The sequence below is a fragment of the Carassius auratus genome, chromosome 35 (genome assembly GCF_003368295.1).
Source record: "Carassius auratus strain Wakin chromosome 35, ASM336829v1, whole genome shotgun sequence".
NCBI lineage: Eukaryota > Metazoa > Chordata > Actinopteri > Cypriniformes > Cyprinidae > Carassius > Carassius auratus.
The window spans coordinates 10372116-10393378 of NC_039277.1; the positions used below are offsets into that span (position 1 = coordinate 10372116).

The 21263-nt window shown below is 39.5% G+C and overlaps 1 protein-coding gene across 1 annotated transcript in view; it reads right to left on the reverse strand.

The window, feature by feature from the left end:
- Nucleotides 1-741: 741 nt before the first annotated feature.
- LOC113054348 (mediator of RNA polymerase II transcription subunit 13-like) overlaps nt 742-21263 on the reverse strand; it is a 77461-nt gene continuing 56939 nt past the window's right edge. The window contains exons 10-30 of the mRNA XM_026219834.1: nt 19070-19286; nt 17063-17093; nt 16680-16801; nt 16278-16368; nt 15784-15986; nt 15277-15476; nt 13060-13973; nt 10040-10207; nt 9661-9884; nt 8990-9179; nt 8475-8886; nt 8100-8319; nt 7232-7423; nt 6239-6462; nt 5794-5936; nt 5384-5542; nt 4382-4567; nt 4128-4270; nt 3593-3757; nt 1996-2096; nt 742-1889 (exon numbers count right to left, since the gene is read on the reverse strand). Coding sequence (XP_026075619.1) covers nt 1757-1889; nt 1996-2096; nt 3593-3757; nt 4128-4270; nt 4382-4567; nt 5384-5542; nt 5794-5936; nt 6239-6462; nt 7232-7423; nt 8100-8319; nt 8475-8886; nt 8990-9179; nt 9661-9884; nt 10040-10207; nt 13060-13973; nt 15277-15476; nt 15784-15986; nt 16278-16368; nt 16680-16801; nt 17063-17093; nt 19070-19286 — 4438 coding nt within the window. The 3' untranslated portion in view covers nt 742-1756. The remainder of the gene's footprint in view (nt 1890-1995; nt 2097-3592; nt 3758-4127; nt 4271-4381; nt 4568-5383; nt 5543-5793; nt 5937-6238; nt 6463-7231; nt 7424-8099; nt 8320-8474; nt 8887-8989; nt 9180-9660; nt 9885-10039; nt 10208-13059; nt 13974-15276; nt 15477-15783; nt 15987-16277; nt 16369-16679; nt 16802-17062; nt 17094-19069; nt 19287-21263) is intronic.

The window sequence follows — 21263 nt, forward strand, 5'->3', positions numbered from 1 at the left end:
CTTTTACAATTTTATATTTTAAATGCAGCATTCAACTACAATTCAATAAGACTGCAGTAAACAAAGATGCAACCTACGTACACAAAATTTAATGCAATTATATTCTTTCATAAAAGCTAAATATGGTATGTGTCATGAAAAGAGCATTGTTAAAATATTACTAGACCAGTTATCACTATTTCCTTAAAATATGAATTCTTTGCTTGAAATAATATAGTTCTGTCTGTAGTTTATTTTTCGTAAGGGTAAACTCTGACCTTGAGATGTCCTCGACCCTATAGCTCTTTACATGCTGTACATCACGCACTTGCATTTGGAAAGCATGTAGAACTGGTGTGGGAGGTAAGAGAAATCCCAGGGTCTTTGAATATCAGCATACAGTTTATTCTGAACAGAGTAAGATACAGGTAATAGATCTTTCTCTGTGCACAAACACTGCATTTCCAATGGGCACCCATATACGGTTGGGTTGAAAAGTTCATTTACACCACACATTTCTTTGTCACACTCAAAAGAAAAGTGATTTTGGTCTAAAAGTGTCCAGTGTCACTCGGAAATGGTGCAAACAGGACAGGAGAGCCAATCAGGGAGGGTGAGGTGAAGTGAAATGGATGAACTTCTAAAGGGGGTCTAGAAGTATATTATAGGTCTTTGATATCTTCATCAGAGCTGAAGTCTCCATCACTACAAACAGATTTCACGCCACAGTCCCTCCCCCCAAAAAACACAAGCACAGAATAAACATGAAGTTGACTCTTTATTCCTAAAACAGAAGCAGTGCCACCCAAGGATGGTGCGGCATTCATATATAATTATTTATATATTGCAGTTTTTCATTTTTGTGTCTAAATGTGTGGTATAAAATACAATATACGACAATGTACCTCTTTATTTTTAAACACAGTGAACTTCATTGCTGTACAAGTCCCGTGCAGCTAAAGCTTAGCTGTAATTGTGTCCACACGCAAAGGCGTGGACAGAAACCCCCGTCCGGTCTCCTCTGTACATCGTGACAATACAAATAATCTGTCTCCCTTACAAAAAATAATACTCTAAAAGCAACCTACAGCGACTTTATTTTATTCATCTTTTTAGTGGGTTTTTTGTTGGCTTGTTTTTGTAATTAAGACGATTACATTTATTTTTGACCAATTGCTTTAAAGCAGGAAGGCGATACAAACCTTCTAGAACTTTTATATATAAAAGAGGTTAAGAAATCAGACAAATTATACATTTAAAAACGTACAATAAATAAGACAGATGCAGGCATTTCATTTGGATATTATCCAATCCAAAAGAAACAGGGAATTAGAGGTCTTAAAACCAAGATTTCATTCTCTTATTTCATAGAGCATCATAGTCATTTTCCATCAGATTCTATACAGATTACTTCTCCATACACACTGATTATAGAACTGGCCAAATCCATGCTATCCGAGGATGTAGAACACCACCAGTCAGCACTTCCGTCTTCCTTCTTTGGCCTCCACACTGCTGAAAACTCATTCAAGGCCTCATTTCTCCTCTCTTTCTAGTCGAGTGAGTGTTATAAACACCAGACACCTGATTCTCCTCCACAGTGCTGGGTCTCAGGTGTAGTGATGGCCTACCCAGATCATCTCCGCTGTAACTCGGGTACATATAAAGTCCAGCACTGTAGTTATCTGTTGGCTTGTTTTCAGATCCACCTTTTCTTCATTCTCCTCTCCTTTTCATTCCCTGATAAGATCCTGCTTTCAGTTCTTCTCTTTGAGTGTTACAACATGGTCGTAATGAAGTTGTACATTTGATTGAGCACCACAAAATGGATAGGCAGGCAAGAGCGGCGGTCCTGGGTCGCAGGGTCACAGGTCAGCCAGGAAAGGGCGTTGTACTGCTCCAACACGAATCTTTGAAGGGAAACCATTTTGGAACATTCAGTATTCACTATTCACTATCATTAAAATGAATTATATCACTAGAAAATGGCTTCTCGGACATTTATTGGAACATTACCTGAGAACATCAGAGGTCTGATTGGAGTCTAGAGGGTGAGAATGTTTGCTGTGCAAAAGTTCATCCGATTGCACTGAAGACACATGGAGGTGTAGAGAGGCCTGGGAGTTGGGAAAGAGAAAGAGGCAAGAGGAATTTTTTTAGTCAACAGAATCCATTAATCTACGCCCACCCAAAACAAACTACAAAGCCGAGCATTTCCTCTCATTTTCAGGGCATGTTATGAATTAAATTTACAAGCCCATAAATGGGGTATCACGAGACGCCAGAAACATTCATATCCATTTAGTTTCCTTTATTAGGGAACGGTTTGCTGCAGACTTTTTAATTGTGTACAAGTCAGAAATAAACAAAGAGCTTCTTATCGAATCAAATGCTTTGCTTTCATGACAACACATTTTGCGAGTCCGTTTTCTCTCCTGCTCTTTCTTGCACACACCAACAGCAGTCTGGCACAATCCCTGCGTAATGAATTATTAAAAATCCATTGCAGGATTCTCTATGAATGCTGCATGAGGAGGAAACAAAAGGTCATGTGACCTGGACAAAGCACGACAGGTATATAGGTGCAGTCACACCATGCCAATTTTTTTGGCCTAAGCCGAACAAAATGAAATGTTTTTTCCCCATGTATTTTGCCAATTTCGTTCCCCATTGTATAAATTAAATGGCCAAAATGTGCTTTTTACTGTTTTGTCTTGCTTTTCAAAGAAAAATAATCAATTACAAAACAACAATTTAAGAATATTTAACACTAAAGTTGTTTTAACATTCTAGCAGACATTATACCAACAAAGCACAATTTAATTTAAAATTAAGCTGGTAAAATAATATTTGAGCTGTTGTAATTAGTATCATTATTATTGCATACCTGCCAACCATGAAGAAATTTTATGAGTACTACAACTACTTGATAGCAGATTTATCTCATTACAAGTCTCATTACGAATACTTTGTACATATTACATTGTCACATCACATGCCTTGTAAAAATTCATAAAAATGTGACTGAGCAACTGACGAGTAACAGTTTCAGCGCAGATTTTCCTTGCGCTTTGGACTTTCAACCATGGTTAACAAGCAGATAGCGCCATGAGCAGCGCTGTCAGAATACATGCAATACATGCAGTAGAAAATGGCAGTATATTTAGAAGCCATTAAAGGCCATTTGGCGATTTCAATCATCATACAGTAACTAACAACAAAACACTCCTTCCTCTTCTCATAAAAGACATGCGATGCAGTCCCAAACAGTCTTGCTGTTGGTGCTTGTAATGATTTTTGCTTGTTTGACAGTTTTAAATGCTTACACAGCTGACATATATGTGCTGCATTATAAAGAGTGCACGCCTCTGACTCTTCGCTGGTTGCTATTTGATCACATCATATTGTTAGGTACAATTTATTCTGTCTTATTTTTCACTTATTCTAATAATAATAGCCTTTTGCTTTTTTCGGTCGAATAATTTCGGTTGCCGAACATCCTTAATTTACAGTATTTCTTGGGGATGAATCAAGTTTTTCTAAGTAAATGTGAAGCAATAATGTACATATCCCAAGCAAAACAAATTATATATTGTGAGCAAAGATCAATTACCTTTAAGAAAAGGGGACACTGGTTTTGTGCCTGAGGACACGCGGACCAAAACCAGTCAGGCAGTGGACCTGCTTTAGCCGTGGACACAAAATAGCCCAGAGCTAATGGCTGCTGGAGGATATTGGGAGCTTCTTCATGAGGCTCCATGCGCTCTGTACTTTGACCCTGAAAAATAAGAAAAGATATGATGAGCTCCAAAAATACATGAAGGAGAAGAATATTTTTTTAATAATACAAGTTACATCAAACAAAATAAAAACCAACCAAACACAAAAATACAGCAGTTAAAATGATGATGACAAGAAACTGAAATTTAAATTTACGTGATGAAAAAATCTAAAATCTTTTCTGGTCAAATCTTACTAAAGTCCCTGAGTGAGCGTACTTCATAGAGTTTTCTACTTGCATTAAAACTGGGATAAGTCCAATAAAATGTTTAATGTGGTCATGCATAGTCTGCGAGGTCTTCGTGTTTAAGCAAAAAGCAGAGGATCAATACTTTAAATATTCCTTATTAGTGGTGATTCTCAGCTACCTTGCTCCCATCTCCTCCATGGTGGTACTGGGATCCAGGTGAGTGGACGGGTGACGTGGTGGGTGAGGCAGGGAGGATATTTATGATGTCAGGATCAACCAGGTCATTCTCCTGCTCCAGAAGGTCAAAAAGATCTGATCCATCTGGAGATGAAGCAAGGATTCAGTATAATTCATTTATATCGACAAGCCAATGATTAATATGGCAAAACACAGGCTACCAAGTAAAAAAGACTTGGGGGAAAAAATTCTCACCATTGCAAGGGTTAAAGGCAATGTCAATGTTCTCGTGTGGGTAGTTGGAGCTGTTGACTTGCACAAAAGCAGAGGTGGGGAACACCAGGATGTGTGTGCAAGAAGTGTCCTGCGGGGTGCTCAGCTGGGACGTCTGCATGTTCAGAGTTGTACTGCGACCAAACACTGAACCTGTTGACACAGAGTCTGGACAAAGGACAGAGACAGAAAAGATTAAAATGACAGACTTAAAAGATTGAAAATGACATCAAGAGAAACAAGGACTGGTGGATGGAAGTACAAGCTATTATTAGCTGGTAAATAGAAAACGATGGTATTTTCATTAGTAATCAGGTTTGACTGAAATTGAAAATCGCTTCTAATAAGTTCTAGCTATGAATCTAATGTGAATTATACATGCTTTTCCTTGTATAGGCATTCTAATATGGAATAATAAAAAAGTAAAAGAAAACTGTCACTCTCTAAGCTCTGAGTGATGGGCAAAATCCATCAGATACAATACATCTTGATACTATGACAGAATGAAAAGCTTTTGTCAAATAAAGTCATCGATTTTCAGTATCATCACACCAACACAGGAATCAATAGGAGTGCAGAAAAGTGTTTTATGAGATAGAGACACGCACAGGAGTGTATATCAGATAGGGACAGGAGACACACGCGTTATGACACACAGAGGCTATCGTTCACATCCAAAGCAAGAGATTTGCAACTACAGCAGTGTGGGGTTATATTTTAAAGGTACATTTTTGATGTTTGATTATCCTATGCCAATCTGGTTGAATATACATTTTTATAAGGAGTTTGAACAATGGCAGAAGTGGGGAGTTTTCGGAAAACCTGTGTGAAAAAGAGTCTTTATTTTTACAATTCCCTTTTGTGCCACAAATAGAGCAGAAACTAACTATGCACACTAATTACAGCTAATGCCTCAAACTAGCCATAAAAATAAGGATGACAACATGCACACCATACGGAGAGTAACAGGAAGCGTGATTCTACCTGGCATGATGACAAATGAGCCCTGGGGTTCCATGGCAACCAGACAGGCGCTAAGGATGCTGGGAGTGTCAGCTGCTGAGATTCCGCACAGCCTACAGTTCTCCTTCAGCCTCCGAGACACTGACTGCAGATTCCGTCTGCTCAGTAAAATACTCCAGTCTGAGATAAGAAAAAAATAAATAAAATGGAACAAAATAAATTCAGTGTGTCCACTGGATGGGCATTCCAGGACACTGATCGGTCAGTTGGCTAAAAGTATGCCACTTAATGAATTTCATTAATTTTCCCTTAATATTATAAATAACATTTATGTAGCAATCATTTTATAAAAGCAATTCTAAACTTGTTAAAGCTCTATTGTGAGTATTGTCAAGGTTAAAGGCCTAAGAAAACATTTATATCGGCATTACCTCGCAACTCTCCATGCCCTATTCGTCCAAGCCGGCCAATCACCACTCTCCATGGCAATGATGTCATCTGAACCAAACCCAGACACCAATCCCAGAGCTTATGCAAGCCCAGCTTCCGGGCAGATCCCTTTTTCCTTCTTGCTCTGAGATAACAAAAAACGAACATATTTAAAACCTCTAGTCACAAAATCTTCAAATGTTTTTTGGACATCCTTAATTAAATTATAAACTAGCTAAATGTGTAAATTTGTATAACATTTAAAGGTACATCATTGAGATGAAAGTAAAAGTGTTACAAACGTGTCAGGTCTTTCACTTGTCATGGCTATGGTGGTGATAACAGTTCCAAATATTAAAATTGTCTGATGTGTTGAGTGAATAATTAATTCTGCATAAATTATGCACCACCTGTAATGATGAAAGTGAAAACTTTTGGCTAGTTCACCTGTTGGGTACGTCTATGCTGATGATACAGGTTTCCAGCAGCTCTCCGTACAGGTCCGTACAGGTAGCCAACAGCCATCTTTGATCATGTGACAGGCAGTAGCCCACAAACAGGACGTTATACTTCTGAGATGCCTCTCCGAAGGTCTCACCCAGCTCCGTTTGCTTGTCTTTTGTTGGAGCCAGGATGAAGGGTGGCGTGTAAAATCGCAGACACTCCGGTCTCTGTGGCAAGAAAGTCATATGTCTTAAAATAGAAAAATAGCGTCAGAACTTGTCACTTTTTCCATAAAAACAGCAAATATCAGGACAAGAGGACAAAAATGAAGGGCTAAGGTCAAACCATCAACCTCAGCCTAATGGTGACCATACCTGGGCATATCAACATAACCTTTTCCTCTCTTATGAAATCAATAATCCCCACACAGTAGTCACATTTCCTTTGTAAGGAAGTGGGGTGGGAGAAACAGTGCTAGTGAGCATAGTGAGAAAATTGGATTCTACAAATAGTTCTGTGAAGAAAGGAGAGCAAGTTGAGCTTTCGGATTCCTCTGCCAAAACATGCAAGCTGGATCCCATTAGGGAGGTCTCACGGAGCTGCCCAAGCAGATAATGGAAAGAGAACTGTTGGGTTGTGCGAGTTCCCCTTTGGTTTTGTTCCAGGACAGGGAGGTCAGTATAACAGTCTCCACACGTCACTGAGTTCTCATACAGCATTGAGAGCCATTAAAGAGCCTGAATGGGCTGCCAGGGCGGAAGCTCTATGGAGGAGGTCAGAAGCATGTGCTCTTGGAGCCTCAAAAAAGGGTGTTCATTTTTACACTGTTGGCACTAGGGACTGGCACTTCAACATGGCAGAGCTTCAGCAATGCTAACGTATATTATTATTTTTAATACTTAATATACTTTGGAGACTGTCGAACTACCAATTTCTATACAAAAGGCAACTGCTTTTGAATTTGCCAACCAATCAATCTGCTGAACCCTCACTCACATCTGGGTTCCTGAGGGAAGTGTCGAGGGCGAGGCCGGGGCCGAAACCCGTCAGTGATTTCACATTGGTGGAGATTGGGAGAGGTCTTCTGCACTGGGTGAACACGGAGAAGGCCAGAGACTTGAGGTGCTGGGAGTAGAGGTACCTCTCTTCATTCTTCACAGGCTGGAGCAAGTACTGACAGGGAACAATCTAAAACACCAAGTGAACAGTTGTAAAACAGTGATTTGTTTTACTATTGTCTTTACATCATGTCTGCTGCTCTTTCCTATAGGTGTCTATTTGAACCCAGAGGAAATGAAGTCACAGTAGATCAGTGGCTCTCAACCTTTTGACTTCTAGACCCCCCACTATTCACAACAATATTTACCCAAAACTCCTAGTTTCATATATTTAACTGCAGGATTTCAGGAGTTTTTAGAGCTAAATGTTTTCCATGGTTATTACTCTCATTAACCAATGAATTTACCTGACTTTTCCAGTTGTTCATAATTTAATGGATAAGACTGGTTTTTATTTGTTTTGTACTTGCAATTCAAAACCCGAAAAATTTAATTTTTTTCCCATGGAATTTTAAATATTTAATTAATGACTTGATTAATGACTTTTAAAATTAGTATTTGTCATATCCAGGTTAAAGACAATGGGAACCTTGGATCTTCAAATAATTTTTTTTTTAGCATATTTTAATGCTTGTTTTGTCTTATTTCAAGTCATCTTGGGTCGAGCTAGTTAAGAACCACTGCACTAGACATTTTGCTGCATTGGCTTCCATTCATATGCATGTGAACATCACCCTGAAATGTTAAACTGACTTTTAAAGATGTGTCCACTGTAAAGGATGCAATGTATCAGCTGTTGTACCTACCTGTACAAACACAGAGTTGCGGACGTGAGCTGGAAGGTCCTGCAGCATCTCCAGGTAGCAGCGAAGGAGTCCCAGAGTCCACATGCTAGATTGTGACACCCCTGGCTCCGCCTCCTCATATGAGAAAGGGTCCACAATATAAATCATAATGGCAGGTGGGTAGGTGATGGCATGGGAATCTCCGTCTGTAGGAACTCCGACCTTTTCTCTCCCCATAGTGCTGATGAAAAAGGGGAAAGAAAAGGACTTTAATGTGCTTTTAACCCAAACCTGATGAGGCAGAGTATTTTAAAAATTTTACGCGTTACATCACATTTTGCCAACTTAAAATTATACATAATTAATACAGGAAAAGGCAACAAATACATTATGTACCTCTCTGGTGGTTCAGATGGCCCCTGAGTCTGGCTGCTGTCGGCTGAATTGTCTCCAGAGAGGCTTGAGTTCTGGGTGACAGCCTGCTGGCCCAGAGCCCCAGACTGGGAGCTGTTACCTTGGACTCCAATGCCTCCAAAGGGAGGGAACGAGCTGGGCTTGGCAGACTGGATGCTGCTGCCCTGAGGGCCTGAGGAGGAGGGGGTATTATTGGTGTTGCCTGGAAGGCCTGAGCCACTGTTGCTGGCAGCACTGTTGTTGTTGAGGGCGGAGCCTCCGGAGGCCATTGAGGTGTGGGAGTTGGATAAGGTGGAGCCTGAGGATTGCAAGGAAGATGACTGGGTGGAGGAAGGGACAGGGGTTGGCTGATTGAAGAGAGTGCTGTCCAATGGCTGTGTAGCGAGGTATGGCGCTAAAGAAAAAGGGAACAAGATGAAGATTAGTGAGACTCTTATACTCTTTGATATATTTCCATGACAGCAGGGACAACCGAGAAAGAGAGACATGGGTCTTACCGAGGTCATGTCTGCAGACTTGGGCAAACAGCTTCAGCTTGGCAAACGCATCACTGCTACCACCAGCTGCTTTCAGGAACCAATCACTGACTGGCTGCTCTGAGAGCTTATTGGCAGCAGCTCCACCCACCCTAACAATGCCATCAGCATGCACTTTGGAGATTGGTCGATGCTGACCAAGCTTACAAGACTGTTGGGCAGAAACAAAAAAAGACCAATCAGAAAGCAGCACAGAAAAGCCAGAAAATGTTTTTAAAAAAAGTGCAGGCGACATAAAATCATTAACTATCCATTTTGGTACATATCTGGAAAAAAAGTGTGCAGCATGTATTTACTGTATATATACACCTTATTTTTTACTTACATTATCAAGGCTTCCAGTGTCAACCACTTCATTGATTTACATTTACACAGTTATTTTTGGCCGTACAACAACATTCAGTTATGCTGCTTGATGTTGGCATTTATCATATTTTTTTTTATTTATTGTTGTAATCATGAGCACACTGGTTTGCTGTTTGCTGCATTCTTCTAGTTATTTACCCTTATGGCTAATGAATAGGAAGTCTCTCCCATTCACAGGAAATAGCTTACTTCGGTGTTGAAAAGTACGGTGGAACATGTGAGACAAAATTCCTTTTGGAAAACTAACCATTGACATAATCTCTCACCTCATAGACCACTGTCAACTCTCTGAAGAAGCTCTTGGCTCCAGAGAGGAGAGCATCACTGTCCGGGCAGAGGACCAGATAACCCACATCTCTCTGGGAGCCAAAGGGATCCAGCAGTAGCTTCTCCCAGTATGGCAGGCCGAAGGGAGACAGCACAACAAAGTCATACTCATACCCAACCAAGAAAGTAGGAATGGGCAGCGGCTCCGGAGACTCATCGGTGCCTAGAGAAGAGCAAAGAAGTTCATTGAGTGAAAGTTAAGAGGTGAGTGGTATCGAGGTAGCCCCTGGCATCAATTTCAAAGTCCACTTTTGTTAATGTGTAATTTTGATCATTTTTTGATCATCTTTTTGCTCAACAACTGCCCTTGCTGCTCACCATAAGACCCTCTTCCAGCCATCTTGTGAAACTGCTGCCATGTGAGAGGCCCCTGGACTCCCCATGAGCGAACAGTCCTCTTCTTCTGGATGGCATCCTGAAGAACAGGCTGAAGAAAGAGGAGAACTCTCAACACATCCTGAGAGCACAGCCCGCTCACATCCACTGCTATAGAGACAGAGAGAGATAAAAAGGGTGTTTAATATATACATTCAAATGTATCAATATTCAAGATTTATTACCACATATAATAGATTTTGACTGATTAATCAGCACCGATAGTCCATTGCTGGAACTATCAGCAAAAACCTAGGCCAGGTTGTGTCCGTTGCTAGAACGGGTGAGAAGGGTCCGCTGTCATTATACAGTACGAGAAAGGCCTCTAGAGGCAAAATAATTGACACCTCATGCGGTTTGTTTTGACACGTGAGACTTGTGACAAGTGGAATACTTAGACACAACGAAATGGTGTGTATACAGTATACTATAGTGCATGTTTTCTTATCATTAAATTTGACTAGATTCTGCATTAGAGGAGAAAGAACAGCAGTAGTTTGCTGTACAGGGTGAGAGGAAGCTAACATTAGCAGCACCTCAAACAGGTTAAAACAATGTGACCAAAACACACGCAAGTACTTAATGTCATGATTGTTCCTATCTATTTGCATTAGTTTCTATCCAGCTGGTTACTTTAATGCATTTGTTACCCAGCGAAATTGCATATTTACATCTAGTGATGTGAGAAAGCACACTAATATGAATACAGCTGAAAGGAATCCTGCGGCGCCACTCATAGTTTTACATTAAATTACATTATGTTCATCCCAAATCATTGTTAATGTATGTAACCTAGGCTGTGTATTGTGCATTTTTTTCAGTGAAAATATTACCTTTCTGTGGCACTAATAAAGTCTGTTTGCTTCATATAGAGAGCTACAGATTGTTTTTTTGTTTGTTTCAAAAACTGAATTTCAAACTCAATGCCACTTTGTTAATTCCTGAAGTGCTCTTTTGCCCATTTGGTGATTAAATAAACCGTTTTGGGCTGCTGCTTGAATTGAATGCAACACCTCCGGTGTGTGTGATACCTGTGATTGTCCTATATACGAAGCAGTGCTGCACATTTTGTCCATTTGTGCAACTGCCATATTTTGTTATTTTGATTAGATAATCATCAAGTGTTCTAAAATAGAAGCAAATAAAGTGTGAGTATGCATAAAATATATTTTATTTCAGTGCTTTGGCCTGTGTACATTAAGAATACTGTTAATATTAGTTAATGAACTATGAACTTTATAATCAATATGTGACCCTGGACCACAAAACCTGTCTTAAGTCACTGGGGTATAATTTTAGCAATAGCCAAAAAAAACATTGTATGGGTCAAAATTATCGATTTTTCTTTTATGCCAAAAATCATTAGGATATTAAGTAAACATCGTGTTCCATGAATATATTTGGTCAATTTTCTACTGTAAACATATTAAAAGTTAATTTTTGATTAGTAATATACATTGCTAAGAGTTCATTTGGGGAAATTCAAAAGGCTCAGTATTTAGATTTTTTTTCTTCCTTCAGATTCCAGATTTTCAAATAGTTGCATCTCAGCCAAATATTGTCCTCCTAACAATCCATACATCAAAGGAAAGCTTATTTATTCAGCTTTCAGATTTTGTATAAATCTCATTTTTAAAAAATTGACACTTAAGACTGGTTTGGTGGTCCAGGGTAACATATATCATTAGTATTTAATTTTAATATTTTTATTCATTTACAATGTATGATTTAGTACTTTTTTCATTCAAAATCAATTTTAAAAAGTATCGGTTGATTAATCATATCGGTGTGGTCCAACCTAGCTATCGGTATCGCATTATTGTCTGCGATTAATAGCAATTAAACGCATTGTTTTGCACAAAACTAATAATGCATTCAAAAGTATTCTATTATGCACATTTTTCATTTAAAGTAGGCTTACTGCTAAATGAACAAAAGTGTAATAATTTGTTTGCAAACACTTTAAACAAAAAATGTGCTTTTTACAGCAGTATTAAAATATTTATTGTAGCCTGAGTCTCAACTTATAACATTGATTAAATTAAATTAAACATAAAATAAGCTATTTGTCACTGCCGGGACATAACAAGAGACTTGATCATAACATTGTAATAGCCACCTTCCTATTAAAAACCTCCACATACGCGGGATCCATCGCAGCAGAGTGCGGCAGGGGACAACACTTGATGTGCGGGTTTAGACTCGAGTGTGTGAGATGCTGGAGAATAATTTGGGTGTGCTCACACTAAGCAGTCTTAACCCCAAAGTCTGGTTCATTTGACTAGTGTGATCATTCCGTTTAGCAGTGCCTGTCTCGGTTAGAAGAGGTGGAAAAGAGCGCGGTTCAGTTATATACAGATCAGTGAGTGTGAGCGCTAACCGTGCCGGATCGCAGATCTTCTCATACATGCTGCATGATTGAAGGGAATATTTCTGAGCTACAAAAGTGTGTTACCGCGTCCCATATGACTCAAAATAACAAACCACAAAGTTAACATAACGATTCACTCCACTGTGTTGAGTGAGAGCGCTTCTCTGCTGTTTTCACGTGTTATTGGAAACTTCCCATTTCCAACTTAAGTCATGATTACAAGCTCGTTGCATTCTTTTTTGTTAAAAATAACAGTGGACAGATGTTTGTGAATGCTGATGCTTAGCCTAAAAAATTTGATTGGCAGCATCCCCTCCTGTGACCCATGATTTGTCTGTATGTGTTTTCAGAGCCAGTTAGCAACAGACTTTCATAATAATAAAAAACTGTGTCAATTAATGCGTTAACACGATAACCTAAACCCTGCCCTAAAAGTAAATAATAAATAAATAAATATCTTCTTTTGTAAATATGAATGCATTCATTCTTTTATGATTCTATCTGTGGTAATTAAGCTTAATGAGGAGTATTGATTTTTGTTGTAAATAGAAATGAAGTGTGAACAAATGGCGAATATGTGCTAATTACTCACCGCTGTGTTTGGCCCAATGGTGCAAACACGTGCTCTTCACCAGCGTCTCATCTACCTTCCCACCGGACATGTTATCCATGAATTGCCGCCCATGTTCTAGAGCCAGGTAACAGTCATTGTGGAAGTCCCTTTCCTCCACACGCACACATGGTGGTACAGTGGTGCCCCCTGGCCCTTGGCAAGACAGACCCTCAGGGTCCAAAGCCAGCATAGGGGAGAAGGGATTAGTGCACTGATCCTGCAGGAGAGAGAGAAGCTCGTCCGGGACTCGATCCTTGCCTCCACCCCCTGTCTTCTCCAGCGACGTGCTCCGTATCACCTCAAAGCGCTTCTCCACCTCCTGGCTCACGTCTGAACCCCGTCCAATGACATCCAGCTCATCTTCCAGAAAAAGGCCAGAGCCATTACCGTAGCGCCGATTGACGACAGCGCTGAAGCCACACCCACAGGGATACTGGGCCTCCATGTTTGGGTCGTTGATGTAAATGCCCACGTCAGCACCTTTGATGTTCATGTTGCAGACGCAGATACAGCAGCTGTCGAAGTTGCAGTCCTTGAACAGGTTCACGACCGACTCCGACAGGATGAGGTTGACGTATAGGCTGTGGGCTTCGGGGATGGAGGGAACCGTTGCAGGCTCGACAGAGTTGAGCGGCCTGCAGGTGGAGGGTGTAGAGGCTGGCGAGTACAGGTCCGAGTTCTCATATTTGAGAGAACCTTGCACACTAGCTGGGCCTCTGGGGGTCCTGGGTGTCCTTGGGGTACGAGGGGTGGGAGCTGAGAAGCGAGGTGTGGCAGGGGATGGTAGGATGCTTGTGCCGCTGTTGCTTGGCGGAGCGCTGTTGGACAAGAATGGCGTGTGGGTCTGAGGGGTATACGTCTGGATGTACTCTTGTTCCATAGCATTGCATTCACTAGAGTGCAAAAAGCAGAAAAAAGACAAGAGGTTAATTGGGACATTACTGAAGTCAAACCCTACAACAAATAACCAACATTTAAAACATCTAATCTATTCTCACTACCATAGATTATGAGTATTACAGAGTGGACATATATCATGAGCTGCATTACTGTACTTGTATCCTAAGAAGACCTCAAGGGGGGAGGAAGTGAGAAACTATTTTTAGGCAGACGGTCCAACAGGCAGCTGTGCAAGAAATGAAAGCACATCTTGTGCCACATGGACCGTATGTATGTGCGCGAGTGTGAGAATGCCGAGTGTGGCCTTTAAAAACAGGCAGGTGTTTGAAGGTCCCTATTTGAAGTCGTGGCCCAATCCCCCAGCTGCTGTGGGTTATAAAAGGTAACTAACATAAAGGGCTTTTGGACTGACTTAAACAAATGTGGACTTTACGACCAGACCTATCACCCTGTCATCGACCATTCACAACACCCCCCTCCTCTCTCGATTTCACTGAATTTCTACCGACATCAAAAATAATGTTTAAGAAGAGTGTGTTCTTTTTGCTGTCTGAGATTCTTTTTTTCATCTCTTTTATATAGCAGCAGTATAGAGACAATACAAGCAGCATAACTCAAGTCTAACTTTAGACTAACAGAAGGAAAGTGTTTCTGAAGTTGACCCTGACACAGGTTCATAACATCACTTGATTATGAATTAAAACCACGTGAATAACAGTCAGATGTGGTCATCTGAGCTAATACTATCTATTCAAATCAACCAGTCCACGAGAAACAGTAGCTTGAGTGTAGACAATAAAGAAGCTCTGAGATAAGCAGCTTCTAAATATAAGAGAATAAAAGGACAGTGGCAGCAGATGGATTTGACAGGCTAATTACCCGCGTTAGCACCTGTTCTTTGCTTTTATTCTTTATTCACCATTACTAAAAAACAAAAGGTGTGTGGGCGCAACTGATTACACAGAGCATTAGTTTGTACATACAATGAATCTAAAAAAATCTAAATGGAAAGAAATTTCACAGAAAATAAACTTTTTTTTCATTGTGCCATCATTTATGACAATTAAAGACAAATAGACGGCTGAATGAGAATTTGTCAAGGCTTTGTGCTTTACTGTGAGAATGAACAAAATCTTAATTGCACAATACATTTTATTTTATCATCTTCATTTTGAATTCGGGGGGAAATATGGCCCAGACATTTCTTAGTGAGACCCTCTGAGGGCATACAAAAGTAAAGATATATGTGGTTCATAAAGTAGGATAAGTATATTTCACCCCAAATGTGAAACTTACCCATCCTTGCTGAAAATGGTCATAGCAGGTACAGAGTTGAGTAGCTCTAGTTTTCCCACTGTCCAGCTTGGCCTGTAAACACACTCATCAGGCAGTTTGATAGGGGGCAGGCACTGACTGGGCAAAGACTTCAGGGGGGCAAACATGGAACAGCCCACAAACGGTTGACACAAGTCAGGCTTGTACACAAATGAGAAGTCCTGGGTAGAGAGAGAGAAAACCATATTCAATTTGCTGTTCCAGTCATTCCAGTTCTATAGCAACTATGAACAAATGAATTAAAGTACTTAATTAAATGCATGCAAGCTAATTTCAACAAGTTTAGAGGTCATACATTTAACTAGAAAAAAAAAGAAAAAAAAAACTCATATCAAAAAAGTGCATTCTGATTGGCTGTAGTTGTGTTGCTCTTCAAAGTACTTCGCTGTCAATGAAGACTTGGCACTGGATACGTTCAGCACTGCACATGGTTAGAACATGGCGAAGCAGTCTTCATACTCGTCTCACCTTGATTTCAGAAGGTTTGGGGCTGCAGAAACTCTCCTCCACCTCAATTTTAAACTGACCACACAGAGCAGTAGGGCCATCTAGAGTGTTGAGGCCAGAGCCTGGCTCCATACATCCATACTCTTTGTTCATGGGAGAGTAACCCATGTTGTGCTGCTCTAAAGACGGAGGCGTAGGGAACATCTGGTGTAGATCAGCCGTGCCTGAGGGATGGATGAGCAGAGGGAAAGATGGCATGTAAACGGAAGGATGCAGGGGACTTAACTTTTTTTTTTGTAAGTTTTGATTTGGTTTATTAAAAAGCGTATAGAATTTCTGAACCCTTCATTTTTGCATGTTAAAGACCCCTGTTCCCACTCAAAGAAATATGTGCATGATGTTACTGCTTGTCTCCGAGCAATGTAAGAGTTATCACAATGGCCAGCAGAGAGCAGTATACAGAGTTTGAATGAAGAAGTAAACCCTGTATATTTATAGACAGAGACTGTGCTCACTTATACAGGAGACAGGGTCCAGTGTGGCTGGCTTCGACTCTTTGCTGCCAAACTTCTCATCTGCTCCATTTACAGCTCTCCGTGCTCCAGGCTATGGAGAAATACACAAATTAGCCAAAAATCTGAGCTATGATTTCATTAAAATTACAGCAATTTCTCTAAAATGGGCAAAAACACATTTTCATTGCAACATACCCTTATTTTCAAATAGCCATGCAATGGTAGTTTTAACAGTAATTACATATTGATGATATATTTTAACATCTAATTTTGTAAGGCAATCAGCTCCATGCCCAGAAGTCATTGTGAAAATTTGCCAATCCAGCAGAATGTATTTTCACACAGTGACACAAAGTGGGCACAAAACAGAAAGAGATAATAGAAAGACAGCTTGATACTAACTGTTTGTTCGTCCTCATCTGAGTTGAAGAGGTTGTCCAGGTCTTTGAAGGAGACTGCAAGGTCTGAATCATGTATGAGACTGGTGGAAGCAGCCCGGTTATGGGCCGCAGCCCGCTGAGCATCTGAGAGAGAGAAAGAGAGTGAAAGCTTAACACACAAGCTTGTTCTCCAGCTTTATCTAGTGTAACCACAGCCTGGGCTTGAGACCATATCAGGACGAGCCCTATTCCTCACTCAGCAGACACATTTAACCTTTATGGGTAACAATACACTAAAGTGGCCCAGCCTGTCAACAGGGAAACAATTTCAAATAAAATTAATGGACTCAGGGTTTGAGAGGGGTTCATGAGAGAGTCAGTGGAGTGTAACAGGACGGTCCTTACCATCTGATAGTGCAGCACTGCCATCTTCTCCCTGTGAGAGCAAAAGAAAAGCAAAGGTTTAAAATAACACATTATAATGCACAGACACACAAAGGTTACGCAAGTTATGCATATTAGATATGCCGGGTCCAAAACGTACTTTGAAACTTAATCGCAAATGAGTCGAGACAAAACTAGAACATACACTATAAAATGGTGACCTCCAAATGTTACCTTAAAGAGCTATTTATACTTGATTTAACCCTTAAAATAGTTCTGTTTGGTACAGATTAATGTATTTAGGTGATATTTTTTTACATATTTTCGACATTTTTGACAAAGTAGTCCTCAGTATTTAAGAATTAGGGACACACTGATTTACTTTTCCACAAAACATAAGATAAAACCGTCCAGAGTGTGTCAGTTTGTGATCACATGTTGGTTAACAATCACCCAGAAGCAGCCAAAATATCAGAAAAAGTGACAGCGAAAGAAGAGTGAGGGAGAGTGTGAAAGAGAGAAACGGAAGACGACGAGTAAGAGAGAAAGAAACAAAAGATGTTGAGAGAGAGAGAGAGTGAAAGCATATTCATATTTTACCACCAAATTATATCTTCCAAGCACAGAATAAATAACATTGTAATATAAGATAACAGCGCATGCTAATGAGACTGCAGCTTTCCCTCAGCACCTTACAAACCCACCACAGACCCTTAACATGCCCCTCATGCAACCTCCACATCTCAGAGCAACCATTACAATGCAAACAGCATGCTATGCAGAGATTCATTACGCCGTGCATAATTTCATTATGCTGCAGGCCATCTCTCTGCAAAAAGAGTGTAATCTGTTGCTCTGTACACACACTTTACGTAATAATGACCAACTCCGTAATAAAAGCCTATACATGCAAATCACACCCCCCCCCCCCACCCCGTAATTGATAGCAGAACCCTGAGGTGGAGTACAGGAGTTTAGAAGCCAATTTTCTATGTAGACTGTTTTTTTTTTAAACAAATGAATGCTGCTATGTTTACGCGTAACAGAAACACGTGTGTTATAAATGAGTTTGTGCAACACCATATGGCCTTGGTTACTTAAACCTCTCGAGTGACAGAAAAAAAGTGGCTATAAGGTTACCAAGGCATACAAATGATGTGTAGGTCAGAGTATGTACCAAAAAGTAACAGAGTACAGAAGCACAAAGCTGAATTTTGTTAATCCTACGCAGCTGCCAAAAAGACGCTTTAAGTATGTGTGAAAATCCAACTGGAACGGGAGAGACTTGATCACCCCCTCTATGCTTCCCTCCACATTTGAGGGTGTCAGATTCAGATCTCAGATGGGAATCTCCCATGAGCTGAAGACAGCAGACATGACGCCAGCATATTACATGCTACACTGTCAATGGAGAATCTGCAGTGTCTAAATCCTTTTTGCATAGAACAATAGTCCATGTGATGAAATGGTATTCACAACCCTTTTTACTTTTGTAACAAATGGAAAATGAAACTAACTTGTGAAAAGTAACAGCACCCTTACATTTACGTTTATTTTTTTCAATTAATACCTTTATTCAGTAAGGATGCATTAAATTGATCAAAAGTGCTAGTAAAGACATTTATAATGTTACAGAAGATTTATATTTAAAAATGCTGTTCTTTTAAACGGCTTCACAGTTTTTCACAGAAATATTAAGCAGCACAACTAGTTTTCAACAATGATAATGTTTCTTGAGCTCCAAATCAAAATTTGAGAATAATTTCTGAAGGATCATGTGACACAGAAGGCTGGAGTAATGGCTGCTGTAAATTCAGCTTTGCCATCACAGGAATAAATAAAAATTAAAAAAACATTGTCATTTTAATCATTTTTGACAATATTACTGTTTTACTGTATATTTAATCAATTAGATGCAGCCTCTGTGAGCTTAAAATACCGTGAAAAAAAAATCTTACTAACCCCAAAATTTTAGTTTAACCCAAGAAGTAGTCCATAATGGGATCTCTAGCAAAAAACTTTGCTCACCTTGTGTTTCTTCCCTGGTTCTCTATCTCCCCCCGCTTTGTCTTTCTTATCAGAGAAGGTGAACTTAACATCTCCATCGACAAAGGCGTAGGGGTCGACCTCAGGCTCATGGTCGCCGTCTGTGATGGCTGCAGCCAGGTGCTGGTTCTGTCGCTGCAGGTACGTCTGGATCCGTTCATCTGAGACCTTGAGCGGTCTTTTGGAGGAAACCATTAACCTGGACAGGACAAAAGAAAAATAGATCAAACCTAGACTAAAATATTATAACACTTCTTGTACACCATCATAGGGCTTTATAATTTTACTCAAAACGATAACAAGAGTTTGCCCCACGGACCATTTATCCACTCAGATCAAAGATCAAACAGCAGTGCAGCACGGGTTTAATAGAGCAGACGAGTTTACTTGATGTGTCTCGGTCAAGCGACCACTAAACATCGCTGTGGGATCTAGTGTGAAGCACTTAAATTTGTAGAAGAACACAAATGACTCGTTGATTTAAATTAGTTTAAAGCCAGATGAAACCATGCTGATAAACAGGAGAAACAATGTCCATGGCAATACAGTCTTAAGGCTTTTAATCTACAAATCGCCATCATTTAACATAGATTTACTGTATTTTTATTAGGCCTATATCATTAACATAGACATTTATTTAATGAGCAATAGAATATAAAAATAATATATTTTTAGATTAAGCTATAGTGTTTACCCATTTATACTAAATATATTTAGACTACTGTTTTTCTTATACAAACACCTGAAACCAGTAGTAAAAATTTTTACCATGGTTTTGAGGTGCTATATGTGTGGTTTTAACAGTGGTAATCATGATCTAAATCTATTAGGGTTGTAGACTAACCTTTTGCACTGTTGCACCAAACTTTTTTTTCTTAGGTACACCAGCACAAAAGTTGGGTTCACACAAATTTTTGACCTCATCGCATTTAACACCGCAGTTTTACAAGGGAATTTTTTTTTTTTTAGATCGCTGTCCATATAGGCAATATTGTCTTTTAGCCTAAATGATTAACTAACATTCTGGTCAACATAAAGTTCTTTATTTGAAGCACAATTCTACAAGAAAGGTAACTTACTGAAAAAGTGGTGGTGCTAAAAGTGCTTCACTAAGCTGAAATTTAAACTTAAAACATCTCAAGATAAATGAAATAAAAAGAAAATCGAAATTAAGAGTTTTAAGGGCTTCAAACTGAACATCTCATGGCTCAATATCTTATAGACTATCCTCCAATGCAGTCATATGCCCCTAGGATGGCCAACCTCTGTATTTTGGCCTTCTTGATCTTTGGCCTTGGCTAAACCAGCTTGCCACACTCTCTGGCAGCTAACTCTTCCAGACTCGGCCCCTCTACGCTGATTCTTATCAGATCTTCCACTGTGTCTGAATGAAGGGATGTTCTAGTGTCTGGTCTGTATGGCTAAACAGTTCCTTAACAGCTTATACTACTGTTTCAGCTATTAAAATATATCTGTTTTGTGTAATTACAAAGTGATTCTTTTATTTTTTTTAGTTAATTTAGAAAAACGTTTGGAGCATTTTTTGTTGTTAAATATACGTTTTCTTTAAATTTTCAACTACCAAGTAACAACCAAGCAGCCAGCGGCAGACAGTGAGCCTATGTTTGTTCAATTTAGACTTCTCAAATAATCATGACTTGCCTTAAAATCCATAGATATAAAACAGTCAAGCATATTACAATGTTTAAACGTTAAACCTAGATAAATGTGCGCTATAAGCAATAGTTTGTGCGGAGACACATCAAGACATGGAGATGTGCGTGATCACTTGCATTTTTTTCAGTGGATACGCCGTAATTTTTGCTCATAAGAGTAATACATCATTCGTAACTGCAAAGGGTCTACATTTATCTGAGTGCACTCAAAATATAAACAAAATGTTGTGCTTTAATAAAATAAAGAATACAAACACAATGTGCATTCTACCATCTCATCTTTAACAAGAGCACAAAAATAAACCTAAGTGAAAACATGTCTCACACACATGATAAATATATCTACAGAAAGCACGGCATGCGCATAAGCGCTCTGTGCCACTATATGTTAGCGCTTTTAGTATTATAATACCTTTATATGCAATCAAAGATTATTAATAGTCTTTCTTGTTCTGTCCTATCTATGATATGTTGCTGCCTTTATTACTGTGCTATACATT